Source organism: Salmo salar, chromosome 16, assembly GCF_965601325.2.
Source record: "Salmo salar chromosome 16, fSalSal1, whole genome shotgun sequence".
In the NCBI taxonomy this organism is placed as follows: domain Eukaryota; kingdom Metazoa; phylum Chordata; class Actinopteri; order Salmoniformes; family Salmonidae; genus Salmo; species Salmo salar.
In genome coordinates, this window is record NC_138306.1 from 11,320,027 (window position 1) to 11,330,158 (window position 10,132).

General features: G+C 42.8%; 1 protein-coding gene across 1 annotated transcript; it reads left to right on the plus strand.

The window, feature by feature from the left end:
- Positions 1-411: 411 nt before the first annotated feature.
- On the plus strand, positions 412-7,576 carry LOC106573257 (sal-like protein 1). Its single transcript, XM_014148165.3, has 2 exons — positions 412-3,717; positions 5,110-7,576. Exons 1-2 carry the CDS (start codon positions 487-489, stop codon positions 5,542-5,544), a joined length of 3,666 nt encoding a protein of 1,221 aa, XP_014003640.2. The 5' UTR covers positions 412-486; the 3' UTR covers positions 5,545-7,576.
- Positions 7,577-10,132: the final 2,556 nt, after the last annotated feature.

Genomic DNA, 10,132 nt, shown 5'->3' on the forward strand with positions numbered 1-10,132 from the left:
ATAAACATATATGAAGCAAGTATTTTTATATTCGACAAGTATTATCAGATTAACTTTTTTTGTACAGGTAATTATAAGACTCAAGTTACAAATGCTGGTAAACACTGAAATCCATTAAATGTTTTTTTCACAAAAGTAGCACACTGGGCCTTTACTAGTCCTGTATTAGCGGACCGATATAGACGTCTTCAGCGTGGGGGGACTTACCCCTCCCCCTCCCCCTGGTATTTCTTTTTTTGCAGCATCCCTCCCTCCAAATACTTCCCGCCACTATGTATAACCCTTGCTTCCTTCTTGTCTGTTTCAGGGGGCACACACCAGAGTTTAGGGACTCCCCCCACCTTGGACTACTGTGCTCATGTCTGCAGTAGATGCTGTGCTGAGTTTGTTGAACTATCAGATCTGGAACTACATGTCAGGGATTGCTTTTCCAATCAGTTAGTCCTGATTGTCAATGACAATGAAGACCCAGTGTCGTCTGCTGAAATGTTCCCTCTAGCCTCATCGCCCAGTACACCAGGAGAACCAGGCGAAACAGTCAACAACTCTGAAATGGAAGAGTGCAGTGATCTGTTGGAGGAGAAACCAGAGGGGAATGAAGACTCTATGGATGTTTCCAGAAGTAAGAGAAGCAATGGCCGGCTAGATAGCACCAGTAGCAGCCGGAGCAGCAGTACTGACAGCCTGACGGATATTGTCTCATGTATCTCAGTTCTCCCAATTTCACTACCTCAACCTGGCAACAACCTGTCGGAACAGCAGGGGACATTATCATGGTTCAACAGCAACGTCATCATTGAAAACCTAGAGAGCACTAAAGTAGCCGTGGCCCAGTTTTGTCAGCAGAGCCGATCGGACACCGGCAACAGTGGCAGCAGTAAGATGGCCGTCTCATCTCTGATGGAGAAACTCCTGGCTTTGCAGCTGCAACAGATCCACCAGCTGCAGCTGATGGATCAGATTTGTCACCAGGTCTTACTGTTTGCCTCCCAGAGGTCTGAGGTATCAGAGTCTGCAACGCAGGCACCCACCAGCTGCCCTCAGGTTAGTCTAGCATCAACGCATGCCAGCCAGCTGACAACCCTCAGTTCTCATCTATCCCAGCAGCTAGCTGCAGCCACTGGGTTAGCCCACAGTCTCGCCACTCAGTCTGCCAACATCAGTCACTTTAAACGATTAACAGCAAAAGTACAGTTACCACAGAGCCCCCTTGGAAGCAGCATTGTGCACTCTAGCACCGAACCCTTACAAAGCATGGGTAAACTCATAGCTTCAGCAGTTAGCAAGCACCACTCTAGAAAGAAGTACACTCATGCTAATGGTCTATACCCTCAACTAAATGTTTCAGCCCATACCAAAATGAACTCACCAGCACTTGGCACAGGTACCTTGCTAAACCCATCGAATAAACCATGTCTACCTCTGCCACCATCCAGCAATCAAACACTCTCTAGCGCTGGACCAAGCATTGGTGCAATTGTGGAGGATCTGAAGGCTTTGACAGCATTAGCCCAACAAAGGAAAGGCAAACCAACCAACGTGACTTCTTTAGAACGCAAAATGTCTTCTGAACGGGCTTACTTTAAACACAAATGCAGGTTTTGCACTAAGGTATTTGGGAGTGACAGTGCCATGCAGATCCATTTGCGATCCCACACTGGGGAGAGGCCATACAAGTGCAACATCTGCGGGAATCGTTTCTCCACCCGTGGGAACTTGAAGGTACACTTCCAGCGGCACAAAGAGAGGTACCCCCACATCCAGATGAACCCTTACCCTGTTCCAGAACACCTTGACAATATCCCAACCAGCACAGGAATCCCTTATGGCATGTCTATGCCACCACAGAAACCAGTCACATGCTGGCTGGAGAGTAAATCATCCCTAGCCACCTTGACTACTTCTGTTGGCCGGTTGCTCCCAACTGTATCACCCAACTTACCCTTTCTTATCAAGAAAGAGGAGCAGCCAGTCTCAATAACCACACTTTCCAGTCCAGGCGTACGTGAATCATCTAGTGCGGTAAAGTCTACCAAGAGTGTTGACCTTGTAGAGCCTGGAAAAGTCCCCACCTTCCCCACCTTGAATCTGAAAAGAGAAGACGTTAAACCCCCTTTGACCTTTGTCTCAAAGATGAGCTCGAGAAAAGAAGGATCAGCTGACTATGTATCCACCAACATCACTTCCATTAGCAGAAATTCCATCAAGTCGGAGCAGTTCAAGACCAAACATCCCTTTGGAGGAGGAGTCCATGATCCCCTGCAGACATCAGAGACCTCAAAACTCCAGCAGCTAGTGGAGAACATTGACAAGAAGATGACGGACCTCAACGAGTGCATCATTTGCCACCGCATACTTAGTTGCCAGAGCGCCCTCAGGATGCACTACCGCACCCACACAGGAGAGCGGCCCTTCAGATGTAAAGTGTGCGGACGGGCGTTCTCTACCAAAGGGAATCTGAAGACGCACCATGCAGTTCATCGTGCCACGCCGCCACTGAGGGTCCAGCACTCCTGCCCCATCTGCCAGAGGAAGTTCACCAACGCTGTTGTCCTACAGCAGCATATTCATATGCACATGGATGGCCAGATTCCCAACACCCCTCTCTCTGAACAGAGCTACCCAAAGTCAATGGAGTCTGGCGGAGGTTCAGTGGATGAAAGGAAATTAGAAGAAATAGAGAACCTTTCTGATTATGATATGGACTTCAATGACTGTGGGATTGCAGGCATGTCCAGGTTTATTAACTCCTTATCTGACAGCTTGTCTCCTTCTGACAGTACAGGAGCAGGCTCCTTTGATGCCCAGAAGAAACTCAACTATCTTAGGCCAGTGGAGGAGACGCAGGTCAGCTGGTTTAAGTCAAAGGGACTGGCTAAAGAGGATCAACATGCCTATGACTCATCATCTCTTGGAGGTGACCGAAGTGATGGGAGACTTGCTGTTTCTGAGAATACAGCTGCAAAGCACTTTTTTTCCCCAAGTGAGAGTGTTCCAGTATGTTCTAGCCCCACAAGCTGTGAGGAAAGGTACCAGAATGCTTTATCCCAGGCACATATCAATCCAAGCCCTCTGCAATTCACTGACAATGGCATGGCATCTCTTCACCACCTAAAATCTTTAAACCCACTAAAGGATCCCACTAATATGGCCCACACATTCTGTGAACAACGAGGCATTTTTAAGAACACTGCATGCAATATTTGCAGCAAGACCTTTGCCTGCCAAAGTGCCTTGGATATCCATTATCGAAGCCATACCAAGGAGAGACCCTTCATTTGCACAGGGTGCAACAGAGGGTTCTCCACTAAGGGGAACCTCAAGCAACACATGCTAACCCATCAGATGAGGGACCTGCCATCCCAGTTGTTTGAGCCCTCCATTCCCAGCCTTGCTTCCAGCCCCAATTCCTTTGTACATCCTCTGGCCTCCCAAATGATTAAGCCAGAAGTTAACAGTTTCCTGGGTAGCGTCCCCTATGGGGAACCAAGGGATCTTCAAGGCAGTTTGAGTTTGAGGATGTCCTCAGCCTCCTCTTCCCCAGCGCTCGCTGCGCTGCCACCTCGACGAACTCCCAAGCAGCATTACTGCCACACTTGTGGGAAAACCTTCTCTTCCTCCAGCGCCCTGCAAATCCACGAGAGGACTCACACTGGGGAGAAGCCGTTCGCTTGCACTGTCTGTGGTCGGGCATTCACCACCAAAGGAAATCTGAAGGTACGTTCCACTTTTGCATTTACGAGATAGGGTTTAGACTGATTGACTAGCAAAAAAAAATTAAAACTGTGAAAGTGATGGACACCGTATATTGTTTTTTGGGCGTCATTTCATTCATTAGTGCTGCAGAATTAACCAAAATGTAGGTTATTTTTCAGTTTTTAAACAACTAATTGACTGACATCGGTTCAATGATTTGAATTCCATTCAATTCATATTTGCTCTGTGAGCTCCGTGTGCAGTTTCTGTAGAGATAAATCAGATCAAGCCTGAACTGTGCGATGTAGTAGGGAGTTGTAGTTTCCAACAGGCCAATATTCCACATAGTTTAGCTCAGAAAATGTGGTAATTAACTACAATGACCATATTCCATAGTCTATGCAGAGCAAGACATGGAGACTGAGAGAAGAGAAAATGAGCGATTGAGAGGGATAGAAAGCAGTTGCTTCACAAGACTGAAAATACATGATCTAAAGGCTTGTTCACACTTCAGGCCTTAATGCTCAAATCAGTTGTGTTTTCAAATCCATTTTGGAATACTGTCTGTCCAAACAGCAAGAGACAAGTAACCACATCTGATTTGTGTGTGTTCAGACAGCAGCCATTTGCTGACACGACTATGCTCGTTGTCATAGTAATGGCAGGTGTGTGCACAGAGGTGTAGACTGATTGGTGGTGGTGCTCAGGCTTCCTATCACTAGGAAGTTATGTAGCAAGCTAAGGTGACAACAATTCCTGCCATGGAAGTTTCCCAGTTGCTTTGAATGTTCAAAATCATAGTGTAGGAACACTTTTAGAGCCTCAAAGGATAAGATGATACAACTTTTCAAAAGTCCTTTTTGGCTAGCCAGGGCAGTTAACTAAGTTAGCTAGCTAGGTAGCTGTTTAACTTTCTATCACATTAACTCATTTGTTTGTAAATCATGAACAAGCTAAATAGCTACCACATGTTCTTGTCAAACTGTCAACAGAGTGGTTAGCAAGCAATGAGATATGCCAAATAACAGTCTAAAAACCACTCGAGGGCAAACAAATTAGATTAGACTGTTACAGACACAAGTCACATGGCCAGGAATCAGATTTGTATCTGACTTCAAACCACCTACGAAGGTCTCGACATCCCAGAATAAAAATCTCGCGCCAGCTCCTCAGTTAAGTTTTTGGGGAGATGTATGAGAAAATATACTAAAACGGGGAGCGGAAGCAGGGCCGTAGCTCCACCCCCCTCGCTCTGCAAGTTTTGGTCAATGCTATGGGCCAAATGTCCCCTTCCCAATTTCAAAAGGTGCTCACAAATGCTAAATCGTGGGAGATTAAGTATATCGAATCATTACACTGATATTTGTCTTCATAAAAGGAGTGTAACTCAACATTGCTCTCTTCCTCATGTAGGTCCATATGGGAACTCACATGTGGAGTAGTGCCCCCACCAGGCGAGGACGCAGACTGTCTGTGGACGGACCATTGATGTTTATGGGAACCCATCCTGTGAAGCTATCAGAGCCACTTCAGAGGCCAGACATTAGGTCCAGTAATGGAGACTCCTTTAGTCTCTGGAACCACTGTACAGACTCCTTCTCTAAGAATTTGGCCATGAGGACCAATGATATCTCAGTCATCCAGAACGGAGGCGGGCCTTACCTCTCTGGACCAATGGGGCATGGGGCCAGCTCACCCAAAGGGAGTGTAAATGTTGGTCTAGACAAATTGCCCCGTATAGAACACAATGCTTCTTTGACGCTGCCTGGGGAAAATGATACAGAAAGAGCGACTTACTTCCGTTTCACTCATTTGATGGAGGAGAGGAAGGAAATGATTGCCAATTAAAGAGACTGTATATTATTTTAGAGAGAGGGAAGGCTGCTGTTGTTGATGGAGTACAGCTTTCTTTTTTGAAGGAAACTAACTGCAATGTTGGAATAGACTGAGTTTCTTTGAGTTTGTATATAAATGATAATAACCTTATTTGGAGTCAAGTGTCTAGTAAAGTCTCCCTGCTTTTCAGTGTGCTTATTAGAGTTTGACTATTTTTTATGACCTATTTACATGGGTAAAATAGCCTATTGGTTGTGTAATTATGCTTAATGTTACGGTTTTTATAATTCTAATATAATTTTGAGGTGTTGATGTTATTGAAGAGGAATTCACTTGTGACATACTTTGTCATATCATTGTGAAACACATGGATATATAATTGATGTGTCAATATCAATGTTCTAATATACTTTATACATCGGGTGGGTCTAATTCTGAATGCTGACTGGTTAAAACTGCATTCCAGCCGTTGTCTATTCCACAAATTACCACTGGCTAAATCTATGACGTTAAAATGCCTATTTACTCTCTTCCATCTGTTTGCACAATCCACTGTCTCATCAGCCCAGCCAGGCAATTTATAAACTTGATCTCCACTATAAAAAGTATCTAGACATTATCTCACATTTCTTTTAGACTAACATTTAGTTTTCAACAGCGGAGATTTGTATAAACTCTCTCGACATTTACAACATTGTTTCAATATTCAAATTCGATCTCCAGCTGTCCCATAGTAATGAACGTTTTGGGACGTAACAAATAGGCAGCAGCGTTTCTCATCCAGTCGAAATCATAATTTTTATGGATATATAAATTGAAAAAAGGTCAAACGAAACAAAGTGCAGCTAATTTGCAGTCTTTCCACCGTCAGTTTGAAGCTGTGTTAACTGTGTTGTTGGCTAGCTCCTCTGAACAATAGTGTCCTGAGGTGAGAGCACATTTTCTATGGCAGGCGAAATCGCGCCTCATTAGCTCATTGTTATGGATGTATCCAAATAAATGTCACTAGAAAACAGCTTAAACAAATGCAAACGCGGCTACTGTTATTCTGGCTGCACTGTTTCACGTGACTGTAAGTTAGCAGTATGGCAATGGAACATTACAAAAAATGAATGACTGGGTCACGTCCATAGATATAGAACAAAAAGACTGAACGACTGGGTCACATCTCTGGCAACCGAACCGATAGAACGAATGACCAGCCGGCTTGGGTAGCAACCCTAGATTTGTGTCAGGACTATATCTTGTGGTAGGATGAAATAGTATTAATAAATTCCTCAAAATAAAGTTCATGAAAATATGTCAACCATTATTTGAATATGTTGGTAACCCGTTGTATAAAAGTGATAATACCCTTGAAGCCGGTGTTCGGAGGATATATTGGCACGGTTTGCCGGTCCAAGACAAAGTCTCTGGCCAAACAACACCCGTGGCAATATATCCTACAAACACCGGCTTCGAGGGCATTATCACTTAAGTAATTCATGTTAATTGACTATTTCTCAAACACTCACAGCAAAAAATGACTAATATGTAATAATGACATTTCAAATAAGGAGGCAACATACATTGCACATGAAGGCCAACTGTAAAGAGAAGTACTGTTACTTGAGGTGCTGTAATACATTGTAAATCTTTTTACTATTGGTTTTCAGAAAATGATTGGCCATTACACCACTTCTGTACCTCAGTTGTTGTAGAATCCTATTCTGTGATATGCTGTGGAAACGTATCTTTTCCCCTGTTCAATAACAATTGATATACATATTAATGCTAAAGGTGGACGTCAAAATAAAATAAAAAGATTGAGATGGGTTATAGCTTTGTATCACGTTCTTCTAGATGTCCTTCCTGTGGGTGGCAGGTAGCCTAGCGGCTAGAGAGGCAAGCCAGCAGCCGGAGGGTTGCTGGTGTAAAATCCTAGATGCCATTGCCTGCCATTGTGGGCACTTAAGGCATTTAACCCCCCACAACAACAGCTCCCAGGGCGCCCAGTGTGGCAGCCCCCAACACATCTCCAAAAACATATGTATGTACTCTATGTATGAACCAATAAAGTAATGTGTTTCTGTCCTGAGGTGTTTAGTCACCTTATTCAGCATTCAAGTGTGTATGCCCTCTGCTAATGATACAATTTGTTGATTTGATATGACATATCAATTTCCAGCTAACAGCTAATGAAGATATGCTACTCTGTTGTGTACTACACCTTGTCACTTTTAAATGGAGACGGTACAAAGTGTCAGTCACCTAGGGATATTATGTGTGTTTATCTTCAAACGCTGGACTCAACAATGTCATGCTATTGCTGTTACGCTATCATATTGTCAATTTTGTTAGTGTTTTAACAAAGACCAAAAAGCATATTTTGGCTTTTCAAACATTGCTGCAAGTTTCATTTCACATGAAAACTTTTTCACTTTGTATATTTATTTTCATGTTGCATCGCTAATTCACAAAATGAACATTTGAGTCAGGAGTCAGTACTTTTGTCTCCTGTTTTACTCTAGGGAGTAAACCTGATTCCCGCTGGTTGTGAAACACTACCCCATCTAGCCTGTATGGCTGTAGCAGTATCCCGGTGAAAAGCTTAACAAATGCACAACACCTCTGACTCATAATGGCCACTAATATGTCCATTGACGGTAACCACATTCATCCCACATATCAAATCCCCTGTGAAAGAGACATGGTCCCTGTGCTGTCACAACGTATTATACATATCTGACCAGCTGACAGGGCCGAAACCTTAAACCAGCCCTTCGCCATTAGCATTAGAACATGAGTAATCAACTGGAATGAACCATTACAGAGCCCAAAACAAAGGCCAGTTGGTCCGAAGCTTTTCAAAGATATATATCTGATAGAGACAGATGAATGTCACACACACACACATACGCACTCACGCACGCACATATCCACCCACGCACGTGCACACACACACACACACACACACACACACACACACACACACACACACACACACACACACACACACACACACACACACACACACACACACACACACACACACACACACACACAGAGTCTTGTAAAGCTAACCTTGTGGGGACACACAATTCCGGCCCATTCAAAATCCTATTTTCCCTAACCCCTAACCCTAAACCCAACCCTAACCCTAACCCATACTCTTACCCTTACCTTAACCCTAACCTTAACCCAAAAACCTAACCTTAACCCTAACCCTAAACATAACCCTAGCTCCTAACTGTTATGTATGGTACGACGTGCTGTTCGTCGTACTGTACGTTGTTATGGTTTACGACAGTGTGCTGCTTTACGGGTGAATGGGTTGTCAGAATGAGTGGCAGATGTCATTAAACGAGAGGTGCAATGTGAAACTGTGCAGATGTGCATTCTTTGACAGCTAAGCTAGATATAACACTAACCCTAACCCTAAAACTAACCCTAGCTCCTAACCCTAACCCTTAACGTAATTGTAACCCAAACACTAATTCTAACCTTAACCCTAAACCCCCTAGAAATAGCATAATGTCCCAAGTTGGTCAAAAAAATGGTTACTATTCTTGTGGACATAAACTTTGTTCAAGCGTGTTATCACTTGAGATATAACGTATGCAGTGGTGGAAAAAGTACCCAATTGTCATACTTGAGTAAAAGTGAAGATACCTTAATAGACAATTACTCAAGTAAAAGTGAAAGTAACTCAGTAAAATGCTACTTGAGTAAAAGTATTTGGTTTTAAATATACTTAAGTATCAAAAGTAAATGTAATTGCTAAAATATACTTAAGTATCAAAAGTAAAAGTATAAATAATTTCCCATTCCAGACCAGACACAATTTTTCTTGTTTTTAAAATGTACGGGTAGCCAGGGGCACACTACAAAACTCAGACATAATTTACAAATGAAGCATTTGTGTTTAGTGAGTTCGCAAGATCAGAGGCAGTAGGGATGGGCATCGATGTTCTCTTTATAAGTGAGTGAATTTGACAATTTTCTTGTCCTGCTAATCATTCGAAATGTAACAAGTACTTTTGGGTGTCAGGGAAAATGTATGGAGTCAAAAGTACATTATTTTCTTTAGGAATGTAATGGAGTAAAAGTTGTCAAAAATATAAATAGTAAAGTACCCTAGTAAAGTATACCAAAAACTACTTAAGTAGTACTTTAAAGTATTTTACACCACTGAATGTGTGTTGAATCATATGGGTCATTTGGGGAATGGTATTTTCAAGTTCTGAGAAATTAGATACTGGTAAGTTGAATATGTATTGTCAGACTGAGTTTGCCCTTGATGGACATGTTGACTTTGCCAATAAATAACAGACAAAAAGTTGGTTAAAATGTTGAATATACGTGACACCACACATACAATCTCTGGTGATATCAGTCTTACAAATGAGTGGTTTGTATGGGTGTGAGTGAGTGCATTAGCTTTACAGTGAATAACATCCTTGGTGTTGACTCGTTCCACAATAGAAACATAGAATTCTCTGGAGAGTCACCAAATACATTCCAAAATGATTATACCTCTGTCCAGGGTTATTATTATTGAAATATGTACAGTGTTTTTCAGAATACATTGTAAAGAATCAGACAGAGGAGCAAGTGAGGG

Excerpts from the sequence above, each read along its gene's own strand:
- LOC106573257 (XM_014148165.3), top strand. The coding sequence starts at position 487 with ATGTTCCCTCTAGCCTCATCGCCCAGTACACCAGGAGAACCAGGCGAA. Across the intron at positions 3,718-5,109 it reads CCACCAAAGGAAATCTGAAG|GTCCATATGGGAACTCACAT; the intron begins GTACGTTCCACT and ends TTCCTCATGTAG.